Source organism: Anomaloglossus baeobatrachus, chromosome 1 (assembly GCF_048569485.1).
Source record: "Anomaloglossus baeobatrachus isolate aAnoBae1 chromosome 1, aAnoBae1.hap1, whole genome shotgun sequence".
In the NCBI taxonomy this organism is placed as follows: domain Eukaryota; kingdom Metazoa; phylum Chordata; class Amphibia; order Anura; family Aromobatidae; genus Anomaloglossus; species Anomaloglossus baeobatrachus.
In genome coordinates, this window is record NC_134353.1 from 55175457 (window position 1) to 55201505 (window position 26049).

At 44.7% G+C, this 26049-nt stretch overlaps 1 protein-coding gene across 3 annotated transcripts in view; it reads left to right on the forward strand.

Moving 5' to 3' along the window:
- Positions 1 to 25614, forward strand: part of ST3GAL5 (ST3 beta-galactoside alpha-2,3-sialyltransferase 5) — a 196614-nt gene extending 171000 nt beyond the window's left edge. For all 3 annotated transcript variants that reach the window (XM_075332662.1, XM_075332669.1, XM_075332661.1), the window contains exons 4-7: positions 12784 to 13127; positions 15343 to 15529; positions 20125 to 20283; positions 24091 to 25614. In XM_075332662.1, the coding sequence (XP_075188777.1) occupies positions 12784 to 13127; positions 15343 to 15529; positions 20125 to 20283; positions 24091 to 24378 (978 nt within the window). In that variant the 3' untranslated portion in view covers positions 24379 to 25614. The remainder of the gene's footprint in view (positions 1 to 12783; positions 13128 to 15342; positions 15530 to 20124; positions 20284 to 24090) is intronic.
- Positions 25615 to 26049: the final 435 nt, after the last annotated feature.

The following is a 26049-nucleotide window of genomic DNA, read 5'->3' on the forward strand; positions in this document are numbered from 1 at the left end:
AAAAGGGACTTCTATAATGGGTAAGGGTACCAACGGACTGCGAAAGTGGGCCAGGGGTGCGGTAAGCTGACACTCCGGGCAGGTTTCGCAGAACCGTTTTACCTCCCCAAAGACCCCGGGCCAATAGAACCTTTGCAATATTCGCTCCTGCGTTTTCTTGACCCCTAGGTGGCCACTCATCAGGTGTTTATGAGCCAAGTCGAGGACCCGCCGGCGAAATGGCCGGGGCACCACCAACTGCTCTACCCCCACGCCCTGTATTTCATCTACCCGGTAGAGTAAATCCTGTTTAAGAGCGAAATGGGGGTACCTTTCCTGGGCACCGGGCAGCTGTGCCATCCCGTCAACCACTGTCACCCGACTCCGGGCATGTATTAATGTAGGGTCCTGGAGTTGAGCTGTCCCAAACGTATCCCGGGACGCCTCCAACTCCGGGATGGGCTCGACCATCTCAACCTCTCCTGCCAATACCTCTAGGGGCGACCTATCGGGTTCACATTCTGTCCCTATCATGGGGACCCCTACGGCAGGCGTCCCGGATTCGGGATTGTCGGGCTCAGGTCCCGGACTGTCCAATATCTGAGGGGACTTAGGAGGCCCCTTCCATAAAGTCCAAAAATAGGGCAGATCCCTTCCTAGGATCACGTCATAGGGAAGAGTGTTAATAAGTCCCACCTCATGTTGCACCTGACCGCAGGGTGCTGTGATGGTGACAATCCCCGTGGGATAGTCTCGGCGGTCCCCATGTATGCAAACCACCCCCACGGTACGTCCTGTGGCCTTTACTTCAGCCCTTAGGGTTGATCGCACAAGGGTCACTAAGCTTCCGGAATCCAACAAGCCTGTAACCGGACATCCATTCACCTGTATTTGGCACAAGTGGGGCTCAGTCTCCGGGGAGACAAGGTCAGCGGTACACACCACCTGAGCATACATTGAACCCCGCCGGGTAACCCCACAATCCATGGGCTCCGTGGTGAGGGGACACTGGGCTTCCATATGTCCCACCCGCTGGCACCGCCAACATCTAATAGGGAAGGAAACCCCCTTGACGAGTTGTCGTTTAGGGTACATAGCCTTCCGGAGCTCAGGGACGGCGGGCGCGGCCTCAGACGGGACGGTAGCGGTCTCCCGCAGCGGTGGGTCCTTGACTCTAGGCTTGGAGGGGCCGGACCGACGGGCGGTACGCAAAGTCTCAGTGTCCCGTATCAAGTCCTGCGTAGCCACATGCCGCTCCACCAGGCACACTAATTGGTCCAGGGTACTTGGGTCGCCCTGTCCTACCCACCGTTGAATGGTGACGGGTAAAGTGCGCACAAAGCGATCAACTACTACCCTTTCCACCATTTGCGCAGGGCTCAGAGTGTCAGGCTGCAACCACTTCTTTACCAGATGCAACAAGTCATAGGCCTGGGAGTGTACGGGTTTGGCTTCCTCATAGAACCACTGATTTACCCGCTGAGCCCGTACATAGGTATTCACCCCCAACCGAGCAAGTATTTCGGCTTTCAGGGTCGCATATTCTATGGCGTCCTCGGTACAGAGGTCCAGGTACGCTTTTTGGGCCCCCCCCCGTCAGATAGGGCGACAATACCTCAGCCCACTGGGGGGTCGGCAGCTTTTCCCGCTCGGCCACCCGCTCAAACACCGCCAGGAATGCTTCCACATCATCCCCCGGGGTCATCTTTTGCAACGCTTGTCTCACCACTTTCCGGACGCTGCCGTCGTCACCCGGTCCCGGGGTTGTTGCTGCCGGTCCGGCACGGATCGACTTGGCCAGGAGAACCATCTGTTCTTGGTGCCTTTTTTCCTGCAATTGCAAGGATTGCTGCTGACGTTCCAACGACCGGAGCAGGTGTGCATTGGTCTGTTGCTGCTGTTCATTAGCCTGTTGTTGCTGTGCATTAGCCTGCTGTTGCTGTGCATTAGCCTGAGCCAGCTGCTTTAGTATGTCCTCCATGGCGTCACCGGGTTTGGGCTGTAGTATAGCCGCTCGAATCCAGGACATGTGCTACCGGGTCACCAGGGATGGATGCTACACCTCACCGGGCTGGCATGCCCGCGTTCTCCACCATCTGTGAGGTAACGTGGTCGGCTGCACGGCAGAAGACACGGGATCCAGGCACCAATGGTCACAGCACACGGTTTATTTCACAAACCAAAAGTCCAACAACAATATACATGTGCTCCCCGGGCAGACACTCAGGGAGTTGTGTTCACTCCCTCACACTAAGGCCCCACGCCCATGTTCCTGTTTCCTTTTAACCCTCCTTTCAGCCTGCAGGGAAACAGCATAAACCCTGGAGTGGAGTTGCTTTCTATACATGGAGTGAGCGCAACCGGGGCGAAACGTACCGGCCGTCATAGATAACCCCGGTCACAGTCTCACAATAGCTACATAGTGCTCACTGAGCGGTCACTATGTGCAGTTAATAGCTACATAGTTCTCACTGAGCGCAATCATTGTGTGCAGTTACTAGCTACATAGTGCTCACTGAGCGCAGTCACTGTGTGCAGGTAATAGCTACATAGTGCTCACTGAGCAGTCACTGTGTGCAGTTACTAGCTACATAGTGCTCACTGAGCGGGCACTGTGTGCAGTTACTAGCTACATAGTGCTCACTGAGTGTGACGCGCCCATGCGTCTCTGGGGTTACTCATCATCGGGCCGGTGTCGGCTTGGGATGTCACAGTGGCATGGCCCGGCTTTGTGACCCCGGCGGTGTTAATAAAGATGGGGACGATGGTAGTAGTTTTTCGTGACGGCACCTGTGGTATGCGACCAGTTATTAGCCGCTGCTGCGGAAGGTCTCTCTCTTCTGGGGCAGATGGTGATGCAGCTCAGGTGTTGCAGATCTCCACAGGTAGAGCTAGGTCCCAGGGAGGATGTTGTGAGAAGTAGTCGCCTATGGCACAGGGGCGCGATGATGGGACCACACAGAGGGTGCAGTCTAGGTTCTTTACTCACTGAAATGTCACCGCCTTTAGAATGCTGGGGTTTCACCGTGATGGCCTCCAGCCGATCCCGGATAGTTCAGAGGTCAAGGCCAGTATTTCCTTCTGTGTGTCTTCTCCAGTGGTTTTTCCTCTACCCCAGCTCCTGGGCCGTTGAAGGGGTCACGGGTGCCTGCTGCACTCCCCGCGAACCCTGGGATCCCCCTTCTTTCTAAGAACAAGGGTCAAGCCTCCGTGTCCAGACCACGGGCCCCTTTCTGTGCTGTGTCTTGCAACGGTTCTTCCTGAGTTTGACCTGACGCTTGCTAACTGCATGCTGTGTGAGATGGCTCCTCACTTCCCCTGCAGGTGCCCCACCTCCCAGGTAGCTGAACTAGTGAACAAGAGGTCCCATACCTCGTGATGGCCACCCCAGCACCTACCCTGGCCCAGTCTCAGTAACAGAGCTCCCGAGTTGTGTGTTGGATGTGTTGTGGTGGTTACCGGCGATGACTTCATCCGTATCTGTGATGAATACTGCACCCTGAGTGAGGTGTAGTACCCTGTGGCGCCTGAAGCGGCAGGGGCGCCCTGAGCGCAGTTACTGAGCGCAGTCACTAGCTACATAGTGCTCACTGAGTGCAGATGACAGGAGCAGTTTATTACCTGCTCTCTATTTTACTAGCTACATAGTGCTCAGTGAGCGCAGTCACTGAGCGCAGTTACTAGCTACATAGTGCTCACTGAGTGCAGTTACTAGCTACATAGTGCTCACTGAGTGCAGTTACTAGCTACATAGTGCTCACTGAGTGCAGTTACTAGCTACATAGTGCTCACTGAGTGCAGTTACTAGCTACATAGTGCTCACTGAGCACAATCACTGAGCGCAGTTACTAATTACATATTGTTCACTGAGCACAGTTACTAGCTACATAGTGCTCACTGAGTGCAGTTACTAGCTACATAGTGCTCACTGAGTGCAGTTACTAGCTACATAGTGCTCACTGAGTGCAGTTACTAGCTACATAGTGCTCACTGAGTGCAGTTACTAGCTACATAGTGCTCATTGAGCACAATCACTGAGCGCAGTTACTAATTACATATTGTTCACTGAGCACAGTTACTAGCTACATAGTGCTCACTGAGTGCAGTTACTAGCTACATAGTGCTCACTGAGTGCAGTTACTAGCTACATAGTGCTCACTGAGTGCAGTTACTAGCTACATAGTGCTCACTGAGCACAATCACTGAGCGCAGTTACTAATTACATATTGTTCACTGAGCACAGTTACTAGCTACATAGTGCTCACTGAGTGCAGATAATAGCTACAAGGTGCTGATTGAGTGCAGTTACTAGCTACATAGTGCTCACTGAGCACAGTTACTAGCTACATAGTGCTCACTGAGTGCAGATAATAGCTACAAGGTGCTGATTGAGTGCAGTCAATCGCCAGATATAGAAGAACTGTGGGATTGCACACACACATGAACACGCATCCTACACCCACAGACAGACACTCGCATGAATATTCATACACACATGATAGTACACCCAGAAACGTACACATAAACACAAACATAAGACACAGAAGAGCACAAACACATGAATATACATATCATATTGGATATCCACATGACTGTAATAACCTGAAGAGTTATTTTATCATGTTCTTTAATGCACAATACAAATAGTATAAAAATTATACAAAAAATATCCCAAAATAGGCAAGAATACAGGTTCTTCATATCGGTCTTCGGAGCATAAAGTTGGTCACCAAGTGGATCACCCATGTCATTGCTCAAGCTGGTAATGTTCCATGGTTTCTGAGGTCGTGTGTTATTGGGCTCATTTGCTTACAGTCTTATTTGCATTGTCTGTGCCCTTCTTGTCAGGGTGTAATGTGGATCCAATGCTACATGTGTGTTCTTCTATATGTCTATATTTGCCTGCAAGTGTGGCGGTATGACAGCTGAGGTCAATGGAGCGCTCTCCTGGTTTGCGTGTATGTAATGGGATCTCTCTCATCTTTACGTGACATAGTACATGAATGCACTCGGATTAGCCCTGGTAATTGGTGGCCGCGGGACACTCGAGAGTGAAGGGGCGGTGAGCTAAGGGTCAGCGTTATATGTAGTACTAAAATCCGCTCTACCGGTGTGTGTAACCATATCCCGCAAGAGGAAGACATTGTAGGGTGGTCTAAACCTGAATGGGTCGTTACGATGGTCATTGGTGCTCACTAGTGATGAATGGACTGGTATATATACATTCATGCTGGTCACAGATCTGGTGGGAAGGCTTCTGCCTAAAGATGAACCAAGAGATTTGAAGGCCTCAGTTCTAACCTCTGGTCCAGTCTTCTGCTGCAGCTGGACTTGACCCATCATCTCCGGAATACCTCTGTCACTTCATAGGCCGTTTGACATCATGATGTTGCGTCAGGACTTGTCACGGGACCTCAGACGATGTCATGACAAGCAACAGAGGCGTCAAGGAGTCATTGGGCCAAGGATACCGACCGGAGAAGGGACAGAGGACCTCACCAGAAGTTGGAACTGGGGACCAAAAATGTCATCTTTCTAGTGGTTGTGTGTGTAACCATATCCTGCAAAAGGAAGACATCGTAGGGTGATCTAAACCTGAATGGGTCGTTACGATGGTCATTGGTGCTCACTAGTGATGAATGGACTGGTATATATACAGTACATCCATGCTGGTCACAGATCCAGTGGGAAGGCTTCTGCTTAGAGATGAACCAAGAGATTTGAAGGCCTCAGTTCTAACCTCTGCCCCAGTCTTCTGCAGCAGCCGGACTTGACCTGTCATCTCCGGAAACCCTCTGTCACTTCATAGTCCGTGTGACATCATGATGTTGCGTGAGGACTTGTCACAGGACCTCAGACAATGTCATGACATGAACCAGAGGCGTCAAGGAGTCATTGGGCCAAGGATACCAGCTGGAGAAGGGACAGAGGACCGCACCAGAAGTTGGAACTGGGGACCAAAAATGTCATCTTCCTAGTGGTCGCCCATTTCAAAAACAATTGGTAGTAACATAAGGCTGAAGATATTAAAAAAGTCATGTTCATCCAGGTTAGCTTACTTTCATGCAGGATTGATCGAGAGGAATGTAAAACCTTCATGAGGCAAGAGGCAATGTCCTTCATCTTGTGGGGAAAAGCCTTCCTGATTCTGTATTCGGCTCAGCGAACAATCTAAAGAAATCTAGTGCCCATAACCAATCACATTATATTTTTCTACATCATCTGGCTCCTGTCTTATAATGACTTCACTATGATAATCTCCAAGGTCTCACTGCTTTTACCGTAAAGAATCCTGCTTATCAAGATGCAGAAATCTACTTTCCATTAGACTAGAAGGATATATCTTTATTATAGTTTTACACTGACAATTAATTTTTGTTATCACATATTTGTCACATATATAGGGACAGGCTCATATGGGACCATGTACTTTAAATGTAGTTTTTCCTTTGGGAACATTTAAGGTTAATTCCTTCTCTGCTGCAGCAGCAGACTTGCACAGTTGGCAGTAGTTAATCATCTTCCAGCCGTGATTTAAGCCCTCTGCTTCCTGGACTTGTTGCTGGTTATTCTATTCAGTTAGGAGCTAGCCTGGGAGCAGAGAGGACGTGGTGGTAACTGCTGTGCTGTCTGCTGCGGTTTGTTGCCCGTTGTTTTGTTTTTGTACTACCTCCTTTCCCTTGTTATCCTTTAACCTAGCATCCTTGGTTGTTCCCTGGTGCAGGTTGTAGGTGTGTATGAGGTTTTATTTTACCCCTGTCTGTAGTTTGATGTTGTAGGGGTTTTGGGGATCTCTGTCCTGGTCAGTCCCCTGGATGGTGGGTGTGGTGTGGACTTGTCATCATTTCAGGACAGGAGTCAGAGCCAGGTTGGGGGCCTGGACCTCCCTACCTTTAAGGGTACCTCAGGGTGTGAGGGTGAGCTCAGGGACCCCAGCTTTAGGGTCTCCATAGGTTTCCGTGTCTTACCTGGGCATCTGCTACACCCGATCCCTAACAATATTGTCTGATACGTTAGGTATATTGACGACTTGTTTATCGTATGGACTGGTGATCTGGCGACCATACCAGACCTCAACACTTACTGTAACTTTTTTTTTTCCCACCACGCCAGCACAATTGGCTATTTAGTGTCTTTCTATAAATACTAATTCACTTTATACAACCACTTTTCGTAAATCGACAGCAGGGAATACAACTTTACATGCTCCATCTTGCCATTGTAACCATATTATTAAAAATATCCCCGTAGGAGAATTTGCACTAACCAAACGTAATTGCTCTGATCCATGTAATTATTTTACTGATTGAGATGCCCTGAATATCCATCTTGTTGCACGGAAATATCCACAGGGGTCCATATGAAAAAAAAAAATAAAATCATTGATGATAGAGATCATAATTGACTCCTAAAATATCAAAATAAAACTAAAATGTTTGGACAACAAATATACGTTGGCTGTACTGTTGGCAGGCGGTTTTCCGTTTTTGCGCTTTAGTTTTTTTCCTTCCTTTCTTCCAAGAGCCATAACTTTTTTATTCTTCCGTCCACACAGCTATATGAGGGCTTGCTTTTTTGCGGGACGTGTTGTACTTTTGAGTGACACCATTCATTTTATCATATGATGCACTGGAAAGCGGGAAGAAAAATTGAAATTGCTAAAAAGTGCAATTTTTTTTTAAAAAATTATATACTAAGTTCCATGTACAGCAACACTGACCTGGCAATATAATTCTCCAGGTCACTATGATTATGTAGATACCAAACATGTATAGTTTTCTTTTTAAGTGGTGACAAAAATTCAGAAATATGAATAAAAAAAAATAAATAAATTCACTTGTGTTCCCATTTTTTGAGACTCGTAACGCTTTAAATATCTGGATAATTTGGCTGAGTGAGGATTTGTTTTTTATTTACATTTTTACTAATACCATTTTGGTATAGATGCAATATTTTGATTGCCTATTATTGCATTTTATAGCACTGTTACGGTGGCCAAAAAACGGTAATTCTGGCGGTTTTTATTTTTTTCTTGTTACGCTGTTTACCGATCAGAATAATTTATTTTATGTTTTGATAGGTCGGACTTTTATGAATATGGAGAAACCAGATATGTATATTTTTAATTTTTTTTTTTCAATTGTTTTATTTTTAAAAGTGGGGTGATTTGAACATTTGTATTTTTTTTATATTTTTAAAAATATATTTTTTTATTTTTACTCTAATGACTCTATTTATTTTTACTCTATTTATTAGTCCCCTAGTCTTGAAGCTGTGATCACTTGTGCTATACATAGCAGTGCATCTGCACTGCTATGTATTGTGCTAATGACAGTCTCCTATGAATACCAGCTACATGCTGGCTTTCACTGGAGTATCGTACTCACAGGCACGGTGGCCATCAGGAGACTCCCGGCTATCATGGCAACCCATCCATGCCCCGCGATCACATTGGCACATGGGATATATGTGTCAAATTCCACTTTAAGAGATTGAAGGCGGCATTTGATAGTTTAAGGCTATGTGCGCACGTCGCGTAAAAACATGCAGTTACGCTGCGCTTTGTAGCGCAGCGTAACTGCATGCGTCCTGCGTCCCCTGCACAGTCTATGGAGACTGTGCAGGGGCCGTGCGCACGTGGCGTTTAAGAGCGCAGCGCTTCGGCTACTGCCGAAGCGCTGCGCAAAAAGAAGTGACATGTCACTTCTTTCCTGCGCTTTGCCGGCAGCTCCTGCTCTGTCTATGGCAGGAGCTGCAGGCAGAGCGCATGGAATCGGCGCTCACTACGGACATTTCTGCAGCGATCTAAAGCGCACATGTGCTCTTCAGATCGCTGCAGAAATTTCTGCAGGGCTTGTACGCAACGTGCGCACATAGCCTAACAGCTCCGCTCCACCTGCGACTGTTAAAGACATATCACTAAATCAGCCAATATCTGCCGTGAGCCTGCAGGGACCAACCGTTGACATTCATATATATATATATATATATATATATATATATACAGTGCCTACAAGTAGTATTCAACCCCCTGCAGATTTAGCAGGTTTACACATTCGGAATTAACTTGGCATTGTGACATTTGGACTGTAGATCAGCCTGGAAGTGTGAAATGCACTGGAGAAAAAAAGAATGTTATTTCTTTTTTTTTTTCTAAATTGTGAAAAGTTTATTCACAGGGTCATTTATTATTCAACCCCTCAAACCACCAGAATTCTGTTTGGTTCCCCTAAAGTATTAAGAAGTATTTCAGGCACAAAGAACAATGAGCTTCACATGTTTTAATTAATTATCTCTTTTTCCAGCCTTTTCTGACTAATTAAGACCCTCCCCAAACTTGTGAACAGCACTCATACTTGGTCAACATGGGAAAGACAAAGGAGCATTCCAAGACCATCAGAGACAAGATCGTGGAGGGTCACAAGGCTGGCAAGGGGTACAAAACCCTTTCCAAGGAGTTGGGCCTACCTGTCTCCACTGTTAGGAGCATCATCCGGAAGTGGAAGGCTTATGGAACTACTGTTAGCCTTCCACGGCCTGGACAGCCTTTGAAGGTTTCCACCCGTGCCGAGGCCAGGCTTGTCCGAAGAGTCAAGGCTAACCCAAGGACAACAAGGAAGGAGCTCCGGGAAGATCTCATGGCAGTGTGGACATTGGTTTCAGTCAATACCATAAGTAACGTACTCCACCGCAATGGTCTCCGTTCCAGACGAGCCCGTAAGGTACCTTTACTTTCAAAGTGTCATGTCAAGGCTGGTCTACAGTTTGCTCATGATCACTTGGAGGACTCTGAGACAGACTGGTTCAAGGTTCTCTGGTCTGATGAGACCAAGATCGATATCTTTGGTGCCAACCACACACGTGACGTTTGGAGACTGGATGGCACTGCATACGACCCCAAGAATACCATCCCTACAGTCAAGCATGGTGGTGGCAGCATCATGCTGTGGGGCTGTTTCTCAGCCAAGGGGCCTGGCCATCTGGTCCGCATCCATGGGAAGATGGATAGCACGGCCTACCTGGAGATTTTGGCCAAGAACCTCCGCTCCTCCATCAAGGATCTTAAGATGGGTCGTCATTTCATCTTCCAACAAGACAACGACCCAAAGCACACAGCCAAGAAAACCAAGGCCTGGTTCAAGGGGGAAAAAAATAAAGGTGTTGCAGTGGCCTAGTCAGTCTCCTGACCTTAACCCAATTGAAAACTTGTGGAAGGAGCTCAAGATTAAAGTCCACATGAGACACCCAAAGAACCTAGATAACTTGGAGAATATCTGCATGGAGGAGTGGGCCAAGATAACTCCAGAGACCTGTGCCGGCCTGATCAGGTCTTATAAAAGACGATTATTAGCTGTAATTGCAAACAAGGGTTATTCCACAAAATATGAAACCTAGGGGTTGAATAATAATTGACCCACACTTTTATGTTGAAAATTTATTAAAATTTAACTGAGCAACATAACTTGTTGGTTTGTAAGATTTATGCATCTGTTAATAAATCCTGCTCTTGCTTGAAGTTTGCAGGCTCTAACTTATTTGCATCTTATCAAACCTGCTAAATCTGCAGGGGGTTGAATACTACTTGTAGGCACTGTATATATATATACGGTATATATAAATATACGGTAATATATATATATATCTATATATATATGTATATATATATATATATATATATATATACATATATATATAGATATATATATATATATATATATAAAAGTCATGAAGAGGTTAAAATCCAAACCCGTAGACAGATATAGGTAGTACTGCAAAAAATATATCCATGTATAGCCATAGTTTCATTTTAGAACTGTACATAAAGGCAATGCCTCCGGTTTTACCACGAACGGCATTGAAAAGGTTAATCTTTTTTGTGGCAAAACATGGTTTGTGACGTTCAACTGTATGAGGCACTTACTACTTAGGCATTTGGTCATTTATGTCTAATTTTTTTCTATACCATGTTTTTTATATATATTTTTCATTAAATACTTTGCATGAATATATATACACTTTATATAGTACTACCTTGTTCATCGTATATTGTGTATGTCAGTTTTTCAGGGGTGAACTATTCACCTGTTTCCTCAATTATTGTATCTGAGTAGTTGGGATATGTGTATTCCAATTCTATTGGCTGTTTTTACTATAAAATTAGGTTCAAAAATACTTGGACACTGACACAAGTTTTGGTACTTTTTGGTAAAGAATATTTAAGATACAGTTATATAATCAATTTAGGCTTAAAGATTCTCAGCTTTAATTTGAAGTTACTCACATACTAATTGGAGGAAAGGTTTCGAAATTACAACTCTAATATGTAGTTGCCTTTTTTTCAAGGAACCAAAAACTGGTCAAAAGCTCTTTAATGATCTACATTGGCTATTACCTAATTAATCAATCATCAATTAAGCAGGTAAAAGGTCTGGAGCTGATTCCAGGTGTGGCATTTGCATTTAGAAGCTGTTAATGTGAACCCACAATGTGTGGTCAAAGGAGTTCTCAATGGAAGATAAGCAGACCGTCATTGGGATGAATAAAAAAATAAATCCATCAAAGAGATAGTAGAAATATCGGGAGTAGTCAAATGTGGTACATTTTGAAAAAAGAGCGCACTGGTGAACTTAGGAACTTAACAAGGCCTGGATGGCCGCAGAAGACAACAGTGGGGGTTGATTGTGGTTGAGGAAGTCGGTGCTTCAGTATCTACGTCTAGCATAAAGAGAAGACTTCCTGAGAGCAAATCCAGAGGGGTCACCACAAGGTGCAAACCATTAATCAGCCTTAAAAATAGAAAGGCCGGATTAGACTTTGCCAAAAAAATATCTAAAGAAGCCAGACAGTTCTCGAAAAACAGCAGAGGACACATGAGACTGAGATCAACCTGTACCAGAATGATGGGAAGAAGAAAGTCTGGAGAAAGCCCAGAACGGCTCATGATCCAAAACACACCATACTTCTGTGGCCAGTAGAGTTGAACAAAAAGAACATTCTAGTAACTAATGACATATCCACAGTGCTGCTTCTGATTAGTAAGTTCGACACCTACATGATGTTTTGTCGGGTCTACTGATCAGAAGAAGAGCCAAGGATACTAGGAGGAGGAGGTGGTAGGAGGCAGGTAGGAGGAGGTCGTAGAGTCCAACTGCCACATGCTACCGATATTGACTGTTGCACCAGGGTTCTGTCAACTTTTCATGGATGAGATGGCTGATGTCACTCAGCTGTTGTTCTTGTGAACTATTTGACCTTACTTTTGATCATCTTTCTGGACCGTGTAGTCCACCAATTTTATTTACTTTACTTACCCATCTTTGAACCTACTTGTGCTCTTCTTGGTCTTTCTTGTGAACCGGTGTCCAAAACTTTGGCGATAACTTATTATTATGTTTGAGTAGGCCTCCCTAAACAAAGGGGTATGGTTTTACCTGCAAAAGACATAACTTAGTAGAAGTTGGATGTGGCTTATGATGCAACAATTTTGGGTCAACATTGGTCAGAAGTAAGCCAACTGACAGGTGGTGTTAAGGTGTCGAAAAATGTTTAAAGATGGGCTAAATGTGTCATCCAACATGAGCCACCTGGAAACGAAGAACATCTCTAGCTATCGATCCGTTGTCCTGTGCTGCATTACTGTAACACTTAATTTCTGCAGAAATATTGACCAATTGAGTCTTGGTTGCCCAATGAATTAGGAGTTTTCCCCAAAAAATGAAGTTTTGAGGTCGTCCGTGTAATGTAATATTGTCGGCAGTCCCTAAGGGTATTTGCATTGTAACCATCTGTTGTCTGTGTTCTCAGGATGCCCATGCATTTGCCAGGAGCGTCGTCGATCAGACGTGCAAGCCAAAATTTGCGAGAAAGGAAATGGACCGCCTGTTCCCCAAAAAATACAACATGGGCCTTGAAAGTTTTATAAAGAAAAGCATGGAGCTGAACGAATCGTTCTACCAGTATGGTCCTCCTTTTGGGTTCAGACAGTTCCTCAAGGAACTCGGTGACATTTTGGAAATGATAACCGATGATGATCTGCCAATGGGACCAAATCCGAAAAAATGCAAGCGCTGCATTGTCATAGGGAGCGGAGGAATCCTCCATGGACTGCAGCTGGGACATATCATCGACAAGCATGACATCGTCATCAGGTAAAGACCACTACTAGAAGACATCTTGCATGATACTGATGGGTAATAAGGAGGACAAAACAGCAATTTTAAATCAAAATTACTTCCCCGCCCACACACAGTAGTCCTCAGGAATCTCAATCCATTCCTCATGGACAATGGCCTCCAGATCACTAATATTTTTGGTTTGAATGCAGCCAACGCCTTCATATCACACCAGAAATTTTCTATGAGGTTCCAGAATATTCCAGGACTTCTTTTGAAACTAAAAGCTGCTTTACACGCGTCGATTTGGCCAGCGATCGCATGTGTGATCGCACCCGCCCCCATCGTTTGTGCGATACGGGCAATTTGTTGCCCGTGTCGCACAATCCTGTAACCCCCGTCACACGTACTTACCTTCCAAACGACCTCGCTGTGGACGGCGAACATCCACTTCCTGGAGGGGGAGGGACGTTCGGCGTCACCACGACGTCACACAGCGGTCGGTCAATAAAAGCGGAGGGGCGGAGATGAGCGGGACGTAAACATCCCGCCCACCTCCTCCTTCAGCATTGCCGACGGGACGCAGGTAACCTGTGTTCATCGTTCCCGTGGTGTCACACGGAGCGACGTGTGCTGCCTCGGGAACGATGAACAACAGGACGTTCGATATTTAGAAAATGAGCGACGTGTCAACGATGAACGAGAAGGTGAGTATTTCTGCTCGTTCATAGCTGTCACACGCTACGATATAACTAACGATGCCGGATGTGCGTCACTTACGACGTGACCCCGCCGACACATCTTTAGATATATTGTAGCGTGTAAAGCCCGCTTTAGCCTTGGGGGACTCCCAGGTATGACTTGGATCATGGTATTGTTGATAAGGACAAATGTCCTCAAATTTCAGCTTTCTCGTAGACGACATCACATTTTATTCTAGGATTTACTGATACTTGATTGAAATCATCTTACACTCCATAGTCTGCAGGTTTTCGGTCACATGAGGCAAAGCAGCCCCAGAGCATCACCATGTTGCTGCCATGCTTCACTTCTTTACTATAGGTATCATTAAGCACTCACCATGCCTCCCAGTAGACATCACCAAGGCACTGCCATGCCTCACTGTAGACATCACTGAGTCATCACTATACTTCACTGTAGATATCACTGAGCTCCTGGAATGTTTCATTGTAGGCACCACTGAGTCACGTCCATGCTTCATTGTAGATGTGGATATCACCGAGTCATCACTATACTTCACTGTAGATATCACTGAGCTATCGCAATGTTTCACTGTAGATGTCACGGAACGACCACCATGCTTCCCTGTAGACACCACCGAGCAACCGTCATCTTTAACTCAAGACATTACAAAGCCACTACTATGCTTCACTGTAGGCATCACTGAGCCACTGACATGTTTCACTGTAGGTATCACCAAGCCTTCACCATGCTTCAATGTAGGCATCACTAAGCCACCGCCATGCTTTACTGTAGGTATCACTGAGCCACCACCATAATTCATTGTGTCACCAAGTCATCTCCATGCTTCACTGTAGGCTTCACAGAACCCTCTCCATGCTTCACTGTAGGTTTAACCAAGCACCTGCCATGCTGCCCTGTAGGTATCACCAAGCCCTTGCCATGCTTCACTGTAGGCATTACTGAGCCACTGCCATGCTTCACTAGGTATCACTGAACCCTCACCATGTTATACTGTAGGTACTGCTGTGCCACTACCATGCTTCACTGTAGGCTTCACTGAGTCCTTGCTATGCTTCAGTATAGGTTTCACCTTGACACCGCCATGCTTCACTATAGGTATCACTGAGCCCCCACCATTCTTTACTGTCTGCAACACCTAGTCCCCACCATGCTTCACTGTAAGCATCACCGAGCTTCTGCCATGCTTCACTGTCTGTAACACCTAACCCCCTCACCATGCTTCACTGTAGGTATCACTGAGCCCCTCCATGCTTCACTTTAGGCATCACCGAGCTTCTGTCATGCTTCGCTATAGGCATCATCCAGCCTGATATCATGTATATGAAATGAATAGTCTTAGTAAATTCTAAGGATTTATGATTGCTGATGGCAAGTAAGAAGTAATAACGATGCATTAGACACTTGTTTTCCAATCCAGGCTTCAAGGAACCTTGACAAGTCATGTCTAAAGGATTTATATGGAGAAAACACAAATGCTAAGTGAGTTCGATATATTCCTGATGTGAGTTCCTTGTGTTCCCTGCAGATTGAATAATGCTCCAGTTCATGGCTACGAGCGGGATGCTGGGAGCAAAACCACTATAAGAATGACGTATCCAGAGGGGGCGCCAGTGTCGGAGCAGGAGTATAGCAGTAATAGTCTATTTGTCACTGTCCTCTTCAAGCATGTGGACTTCTTGTGGCTTCAGGCCGTTCTGAAGAATGAGACACTGGTGAGTGACGGGATCACGAGGCGCCAATGTGCTGCCATGGTAGCGTAAAGTCAGCTGATGACCCCTGGCGCCGCCATGACTCTCTTCCTGTGAGAACTGACAGAGCGCTAGCTCTCACAGGAACGCTGCATTTCTGCTGATCAGAACGATGCTGCTCTGATCAGCAGAAATGCACAGGCGATTGGACTGTGCAGTGATAAAGTTCCCCAGGGAACTAGTAAAATAAATAAAAAAATGTAAAAAAAAGTTTTAAAAAATAAAAAAACTAAACGTTCAATCACCCCCTTTTCGCCCCATTGAAAATAAAACTGTAAAAAAAAAATACACATATTTGTATCAAAAATGGCCGATCTATCAAAATATAAAATCAATTAATCTGACTGGTACACACCGTTGCGAGAAAAAAATTCCAAACGCCAAAATTACGTTTTTTGGGTCGCCCAAAATTTTTTAAATTGCAATAGCAGGCGATAAAAACAGCGCATCTGCACAAAAATGGTATAAATAAAAACGTCAGCTCAAGGCGCAAAAAATGAGCTGCAATTGAGCCCCATATCCTGAAAAATGAGAACGCCGTGGGTCTCGGAAAATGGTAACAAAAGCGCAATTATCTTTTTTGGATAAACTTCTGAATTTTTTTTTATCTCTTAGATGACAATAAACCTATACATGTTTGGTATCTATGAACTCGCACCGACCTGAGGCATCATACCGACACATCAGTTTTACCATATAGTGAACACTGTAATTAAAAACCCCAAAAAAAACCACGCAATTGCACATTTTTTGCAATTTTCCCGCATTTGGAGTTTTTTTCTCGTTTTCCATGGTTTTATTTAAAAGTAGAGATAAGGGTATCCTCAGCTCACCTGTTCCTCGGGCTGCCAGTCCTTGCGGGTGCCAGGGATCCACCGGCAAGTCCCAGCCGGTTTAGAAGTAAATGCAAAAAGAAAGGAAAGGATCCGGCACAAACTCCTCTGGATAAAATGTCAAAGCTTTATTAGCAAATATTAAAAAGGTTCCATCCGTGTAAACAAAAGGAGGGAGTTATCCCATGGATAACTCCCTCCTTTTGTTTACACGGATGGAACCTTTTTAATATTTGCTAATAAAGCTTTGACATTTTATCCAGAGGAGTTTGTGCCGGATCCTTTCCTTTCTTTTTGCATTTACTTTTATTTAAAAGTACAGCTCGTTCCGCAAACAATAAGCCCTCATATGGCAAGACTGATGGAAAAGTATAAAAGTTCCGGCTCTTGGAAGGAAAAAACAAAAATGAAAAATAGGAAATCACCCAAGGTAAAAAGGTTAAAATAGAGGCAAAAAATTCAAAAAAGGGTGCCAAATGAACACATGACACTGAGCCAGGGTTCGAGAGGTTACCAGCAGTCCTGCTCTGATGTTTGTAGTTAGGCCTCGGTAGAAGAGAACGCACAACATACACCGTAAGGGGATAATATTAATGGAACAGGGGGGAGGATGTGATAACTTCATCGCTCCCTCCATAACAAAGTAAAGCGCACAAGTTCAATAAAGTTCATTCTGCAACCTGACACACACCGCATAGAGACCGTGCTGACCGGACAGGGGAGAATGAGATCACCCTCCCCATAGAGAGAGCATGCGGGGAGTTCAGCAGAGTTCATTCTGACATATACGTGAGAGAAAAACTAAGGGATCGCGTTACATGTGCAGAATGTGATTAAGTTGTAGAAGGAATCCTGAGCAGTGATGGGCAGACACGGAATGTAAAAGTCCAGATCCGTGCGGTTTCAAATGTACCAAAGTGCCGGAATTCTCACTGATCTGGATCCGGCAACTCTGGAATTGAAAACAAAAAATATAAAGCAAATAAGAATGAAGCAAGCGCTTCATACTTACCGAGGCTTCGGCGTGGCTGTACACTGCTCCCGTGGCCTCTCCTTCAATTCCGGGGCCGCTTATTTACGTCATGCATATGCACTGCTTTCCCCGCCCACCGACATCTGTGATTGGTTACAATCAGATGTCGCCCTCACCCTGAGTGACAGCATGTCTGACAGTTGCAATCACAGACCTATCTGCAGGTCTATATCGTACTGTAAACATAAATGAAATATTTGGCGTAGTGTCCCCCCATATTATGATATCCAGCACAGACTGCAACCCCCAGCCATGCACTTATTTTGGCTGTGTATCAAAATAGGAGGAAACACATGCGGCTTTCTTTTTAATTATTTAAATAAATAATTTTAAAAAATGGCGTGCGGTCCCCCCCAAATTTAATATGCAGCCACGATAAAGCACGACAGCTGGAGCTGGTATTCTTAGGCTGGGGAGACCATGGTTATTGAGTTCTCCTCAGCCTAAACATAGCAGCCTGCAGCCACCCAGGATTGTCACATCCATTAGATGCGACAGTCCCTGCACTTTACCCAGCTCTTCCCAATTCCCCTGGTGCGGTTTCAGTCCAGGTAATAAGGGGTTTATCGCAGCTCACAGTTGCCACTAAGCCCTAGATTAGTAATGAGAGGCGTCTATGAGACCCCCATTACTAATCTGTAAGTGAAAAGAAATAAACACAAACCGAAAAAATCCTTTATTTGAAATAAAACACAAAAAAAAACCTCTTTCACCACTTTATTAACCCCAAAAACACCCCTGCAGGTTCGACGTAATCTACACGAGGTCCCACAACAATTTCAGCCCTGCTACATCTGAATTCACAACAAGCACCATAGAACATGACTGTCCACTGTAAGCTTCAGGCAGAGACTGAGTGAACCGCGCAATCAGCGGTGAGGCCACTCAGGTTAGTTGTGGGCACAGCTGGAGGTTCCCACGGCCCTCCACCTGAGTCCTCAGGTAACTTAACTTCAGGGAACTTAATTAAACTCAGTGACCCCACCTCAGTTGTTGTCACTAAACATCGTTGCCCACTCCCTTTTAGCATTGTTTACTATCCTACCCATCACCTCTTAGCATTGGTTTCCATCTAAACCATTCACTTTAACAATTGTTGCCAGCCTCCTCTCAGCATTATTTCTTACCTGGCTCACCTTCACTTAGCATTGTTTCCCATCGGCCCTCCCTTGCTAAGCCTTGTTTTCCACTCAGTCTACCCCATCATCACGTTGTTTTCCATCTATCCCACTCAATCTGAACATTGTTGACAAACCTCCATTTATATTCGTTTCCCACCCTGCTCACACGCTCTTAGCATTGTTTTTCATCATTCCTCCCAGCTCTTAGCATTATTTTTCATCATTCCTCCCAGCTCTTAGCATTGTTTTTCATCATACCTCCCAGCTCTTAGCATTGTTTCCCACTTGGTTCTCTCCTTCTTAGCACTGTTTTTCATCTGGCCACTCCCTCTTGGCATTGTTTCCCTCTCAGCTCACCTCTTCCTTGCATTATTCCCCACTGCCCCATCCCTGCTTAGCATTGTTTCCCACCTGGTGCAACTCCTCTTAGCGTTGTTTTCTATTCGCCCACCCCCTCTTAACCTTGTTGTCCACCTCCTCCTACAATTTGTTTCCCAAGAGACCACCCCATATGAGCATTATTTTTCACTGGATCATCCTTGCTTGTCATTGCTTTGCTTCTCAGCCCACCTCCTCTTTGAATTACTTCACACTTGGCTTACCCCTGCTTAACAGTACTCCCCCTCTTGGGTCACCCCCGCTTAACATTATTTCCCCCCTGGCACACCCATACTTAACATTTATTCCTTCTTGGCCCACCCCCACTTAAAATTATTTCCCTCCTGCTCCTGGCCCACCCTCGCCTAACATTATTTCCCTTCTGGCCCACCCCTGTTAAACATTACTTCCCTCTTGGTCCACCCCCGCTTAATAATATTTCCTCTTTTGGCCCACCCCGGCTTAACATTGCTTGCCTCTTGGCCCACTCCTGTTTAACATTATTTCTCTCTTTGCCCACCCCCTCTTAACATTGTTTCCTCCTCCTGGCCCACCCTGCTTAACATTATTTCCTTCCTGGTCCACCCCTGCTTAGCATTGCTTCCCTCCTGGCCCACCCCCGCTTAACATTTTTTTTCCCTTTTGGAACACCCCCGCTTAACATTATTTCCCTTCTGGAACACCCACGCTTAACATTGTTTCCCATCCAGACCTCTCCCAACTTCCTCATAGTCAAAAGTATAAAGTTCATCCCAAAGAAGTGAAAAGGTGGTACTCACCAAACACAAAAAGTCCTTTATTGATTCCTAACCTTAAAAGCGATGGGGAGAGGAGTGCAGGAGACGTCCGGATGATGACGACGACTGTTTCGTGAGTGATTCAGGACCTGTGGCAGCACAATCGCATGCAAAAGAACCGCCGTCATCTGGACATCTCCTGCCCTCCTCTCCCCACCGCTTTTAATGTTGGGAATCAATAAAGGATGTTTTACATTTGGTGAGTGCCACCTTTTCACTTCTTTGGGATGGACTAGACACATATAACCAACCACCCTAGCAGGACTAGCTCCATATATGACGGCCATTGTGCACTCTCTCTCTCCGGCAGGAGTAGCCTGTGACCGATTCTGCCGGGAGAGATGGTGATCCATGCACTTGGTACCTGATTAATATCGCACTTTGCTTTATTTCACAGTCTACCTGGAACAGATTATTTTTCTGGAAGAGCGTCACGGAAAAGCTACCTCTGAAATCTCACCAGATCAGGATCCTGAATCCACTCATAGTCAAAGAGACGGCCATGGATATCCTGCAATTCCTTCCCCCTCGGCAGAAGTGGTGGGGCTGGGACAAGGTACACTGACTGACATTGTGTAGGAAGTAATAGACTATAATCAGCGGTTTCTTGCACGTCTTGGCATTAACCTTGAAGTAACGGGGCGGCTGCCCACTCCTCGGGCCTGTGGTGACGCTGCACCCACCCTCCTTCTATGCACTTATTATAAGCTGGATTTTCAGCTGCTTGGCGTCCTGTTGACACAAGCGTGGGCGTCTTTACAAGCAACTTCTGTTATGTTTTTTACAAGCAACTCGTGTTATGTTAACGCCAGTAAATAGGCAAATAAATTCTATTGATATTTCTATGCTTGTCGTGCAGTTTTCCCATGTGCTGGTGGCCTGACATCTATACCTCGTGGGTCCTCCAGAGCATGGGCACTGACTGAGAGCAACACTCGCAAATGGGCACCAGACCAAACTGATATGGGCACTATACAGTGGACATATTGGTTGTTTTTTTTATAGTAGGTGGAAAAAAACAATGGTGGCTTATTCTCTAACACTGGCCATAACTATTAGACGACAGTCGATTGAATGGAATAATTTCGATGGGTCCAGCCAGCCTTTGGGGTGACCTGACTTTGCTCTATCGCTGGCCATACCTATTACAGTCATATGAAAAAGTTTGGGCACCCCTATTAATGTTAACCTTTTTTCTTTATAACAATTTGGGTTTTTGCTATTTCAGTTTCATATATCTAATAACTGATGGACTGAGTAATATTTCTGGATTGAAATGAGGTTTATTGTACTAACAGAAAATGTGCAATCCGCATTTAAACAAAATTTGACGGCGCAAAAGTATGGGCACCCTTATCAATTTCTTGATTTGAACACTCCTAACTACTTTTTACTGACTTACTAAATCACTAAATTGGTTTTGTAACCTCATTGAGCTTTGACCTTCATAGGCAGGCATATCCAATCATGAGAAAACATATTTAAGGTGGCCACTTGCAAGTTGTTCTCCTATTTGAATCTCCTATGAAGAGTAGCATCATGGGCTCCTCAAAACAACTCTCAAATGATCTGAAAACAAAGATTATTCAACATAGTTGTTCAGGGGAAGGATACAAAAAGTTGTCTCAGAGATTTAAAATGTCAGTTTCCACTGTGAGGAACATAGTAAGGAAATGGAAGAACACAGGTACAGTTCTTGTTAAGCCCAGAAGTGGCAGGCCAAGAAAAATATCAGAAAGGCAGAGAAGAAGAATGGTGAGAACAGTCAAGGACAATCCACAGACCACCTCCAAAGACCTGCAGCATCATCTTGCTGCAGATGGTGTCAATGTGCATCGGTCAACAATACAGCGCACGTTGCACAAGGAGAAGCTGTATGGGAGAGTGATGCGAAAGAAGCCGTTTCTGCAAGCACACCACAAACAGAGTCACCTGAGGTATGCAAAAGCACATTTGGACAAGCCAGTTACATTTTGGAAGAAGGTCCTGTGGACTGATGAAACAAAGATTGAGTGGTTTGGTCATACAAAAAGACGTTATGCATGGAGACAAAAAAACACGGCATTCCAAGAAAAGCACTTGCTACCCACAGTCAAATTTGGTGGAGGTTCCATCATGTTTGGGGCTGTGTGGCCAATGCCGGCACCGGGAATCTTGTTAAAGTTGAGGGTCTCATGGATTCAACTCAGTATCAGCAGATTCTTGACAATAATGTGCAAGAATCAGTGACCAAGTTGAAGTTATGCAGGGGATGGATATTTCAGCAAGACAATGATCCAAAACACCGCTCCAAATCTACTCAGGCATTCATGCAGAGGAACAATTACAATGTTCTGGAATGGCCATCCCAGTCCCCAGACCTGAATATCATTGAAAATCTGTGGGATGGTTTGAAGCGGCTGTCCATGCTCGGCGACCATCAAACTTAACTGAACTGGAATTGTTCTGTAAACAGGAATGGTCAAATCTACCTTCATCCAGGATCCAGGAACTCATTAAAAGCTACATGAAGTGACTAGAGGCTGTTATTTTTGCAAAAGGAGGATCTACAAATTTTTTGTTGAGGTGCCCATACTTTTGCACTGGTCAAATTTTGTTTAAATGCAAATTGTACATTTTCTGTTAGTACAATAAACCTCATTTCAATCCAGAAATATTACTCAGTCCATCAGTTATTAGATATATGAAACTGAAACAGCTGTTGCAAAAACCCAAATTGTTATAAAGAAAAAAGGTTAACATTAATAGGGGTGCCCAAACTTTTTCATATGACTGTATACTAAAGTCGAGTGAATGGAATCATTTCGATGGGCCCACCCAGCCATGGGGGTAACCTGACTTTGCTGTAACGCTGGCTATACCTATTAGACTAAAGTTGAGTGAATGGAATCATTTCGATGAGACTAGCCAGCCATAGGGGTGTCCTGACTTTGCTCTAACGTTGGCCATACCTATTAGACTAAAGTCGACTGAATGGAAGGAATCATTTCGATGGGACCAGCCAGCCATGGGGGTAACCTGACTTTGCTCTAGCGCTGGCCATACCTATTAGACTAAAGTTGAGTGAATGGAATAATATCGATGGGACCAGACAGCCGTTGGGTTGTCCTGACTTTTTTCTTAATGGCAGATATCCAGAGAAAAAAGGGATAAATATCGTCCATGTTGAATTTAACAAGTCTTATCACTTGTAGTTTGTCAGTGGATTACTCCTATCTCCGTTTTTTGGGATACGTGCACGGCAGAGTACACATGGATGAGTAGAGTATATGTGAGGAGACAGTATGGTTAATGGTGGGGATGTGAGAGGAAATAGAATAAAGGGGGGAATGTGTGAGGAGACAACATGGTTAACGGTGGGGATGTGAAAGGAAATAGTATAAAGGGGGAATGTGTGAGGAGACAGTATGGTTAACAGTGGGGATGTAAAAGGAAATGGTATAAAGGGGCAATGTGTGAGGAGACAGTATGGTTATGAGGAGACAGTATGGTTAACAGTGAGGATGTGAGAGGAAATAGTATAAAGGGGAATGTGTGAGGAGACAGTATGGTTAACGGTGAGGATGTGAGTGGAAGTAGTATAAAGGGGGAATATGTGAGGAGACAGTATGGTTAACGGTGAGGATGTGAGTGGAAATAGTATAAAGGGGGGATGTGTGAGGAGACAGTATGGTTAACGGTGAGGATGTGAGAGGAAATAGTATAAAGGGGGAATGTGTGAGGAGACAGTATGGTTAATGGTGAGGATGTGAGAGGAAATAGTATAAAGGGGGAATGTGTGAGGAGACAGTATGGTTAATGGTGAGGATGTGAGTGGAAATAGTATAAAGGGGGAATATGTGAGGAGACAGTATGGTTAACAGTGGGGATGTGAGTGGAAATAGCATAAAGGGGGAATGTATGAGGAGACAGTATGGTTAACGGTGAGGATGTGAGTGGAAATAGTATAAAGGGGGAATGTGTGAGGAGACAGTATGGTTAATGGTGAGGATGTGAGAGGAAATAGTATAAAGGGGAATGTGTGAGGAGACAGTATGGTTAACGGTGGGGATGTGAGAGGAAATTGTATAAAGGGGGAATGTGTGATGAGACAGTATGGGGGGAGAAAAGTGTGAGGGGGCGCAGAGTATGGCAGAGGGTAATGGTTGCAGTCTTGAGCATTGTTCCTAAAACGAATGAAGTTGTGATGGCGGACTTAAAGGGGTTGTTCGGGAATAAAATATTGATGACAAGTGCAGGCTCAGCCATGTGTGGGCCTAGTGTATCCTCCTGTAGTCTACGGCCAACCAACCTGAACGTATGGAGTGTGATGGAGGAATGAATGGCTCCAACCTCTGTAACTTTGATCTTGTTTTCCTTCTAGAACGTCCCCACCATTGGAGCCATAGCCATGGTCATGGCCACCCATTTATGTGATGAAGTGAGCATCGCCGGCTTCGGCTACGACCTGAGTCAGCCGGACATCCCCTTACATTACTTTGATAACCTGTGCATGAGTGCGATGAACCGTCAGCCCATGCACGATGTCAGCAAGGAGAGGAAGATGCTACAGACGTTGGTGCGGGAAGGCGTAGTGAAAGACTTAAGTGGAGGACTCCATTGTGAATTCTGTCACTCCCATCAAACTCAGGGTGTCCCCACTGCTGCCTAGATTATTGGGGGATTTTGCACTCGATCATATAATGCTATGAAAAAAAGCCGTCCTGCCTCCTGTGGAGTATTGTGCATATTGCGGCTATTGATGGTGCATCGACGTTGAGGGTCCCCGGAGCAGTCAGCTGCCGTTCCAGCATGGTGGGAGTCCTGGAGCATTCATGAAAAATGCTGCAAAACCATTCACACCGCTAATTGCTTCATCGGTTTGACGTCAAAAATTGGATTATATGAGCGCTTCAAAAAAGCCACCTGCAGCCTGATGCACCAAGACCAAAATACCTAGTGGGCTTCGATTCCTGTGGCATGTTGGGAGTTGTGATATCACAAGCGTTGCAGACCACCGGAATCAATCAGGACAATCATTTCCAAATGTCGTCTTCTCTATATTCCAAATTAGGCCGCCTTAACCCTAAGGAAAACTGGGCATTACGGAGACTATCGGGGTCTTGCTGTGTTCTGGTCACCCCTTTAAGGAGATCAAAGATGGCGGACCTGTCCTTTTATACGACCGCTTCCCCAAAAACAGTTTAAACGATATAGATTACATTCACTCCTGCTGCTTTTGTCGTTAGAGACTTCTCAAATATTTCAGAACCACTGCAGAGGATGACCGGGCTCAATATTGGCCCAATATGTGCCCCCTCCATGGGCAATCCAAGGGAGTCATCCCGGATTAGAAAAAAAAATCCATTTTATTCCAAAAACAGCGCCACACCTGTCCACAGGCCACATGTGGTACTGCAGCTCCGTTCTATTCACTTGAATCTGAGCTGCAATATCAGAAATAACCAAGCACAGGGGTGACTCTGTTTTTGGAAGAAAGACGCCATTTTTTTTCCAATCCTTTACGACCCCTTTAATGCTGTAACTCAGGATATCTCCTAAAATCCTCCACACCCATGCTGCTACAATCTAAAGCACATTGGTACCTAAAATCAAGAAATTAGTACCTAAAATCAAAAAAATCCTCTAAAATTTTACCCGGCCATTATATCTGCTTCTAGAATGCCATGTGACCAATTACGGCCCTGACGGAGCATGAGGGGGTCTCCCTAATTTCATAGTTTCCTGAAACTCATATATATGTATCCATTTTATGTCCCAAACCATAGATTTACTGGTCATTCAGGGGAGCGGGAAAGCGAGTGACAACTTTTTAGGGAGCTGTAATGGACAGTTGTCAGATTTTTTTTTTTTAGCAATGGGCATATTGAAAAAAAAAAATAAAATAATAAATGAAAAAAAATAAGTAAAAAAAAAATGCTCAAGAAGATAAAGAGTACATTTAAACAACACAATGGTATTTTAGTGTTCCCTTTATTTTTTTTGAGCAAAAAAATAGAAAAAAATAATTATATCTATATATATATATATATATATAGATATAATTTTTTTTTTTTTTTTTTTTTTGCTCAAAAAAAATAAAGGGAACACTAAAATACCATTGTGTTGTTTAAATGTACTCTTTATCTTCTTGAGCAATATATATATATATTTATTTTTTATTTTTTTTTCAGGGGATTTTAGGTAGAAGAGTGTCATATTTTCTCAGTCAGCAGTTTCTATGCAAAGCAGAACTTTTATATATTGGTATAGACAATACTGTATATTTGATATCGCGCTCGATCCATTGCGGGCAATGGGATTCTCTGTATTATTTTATAGC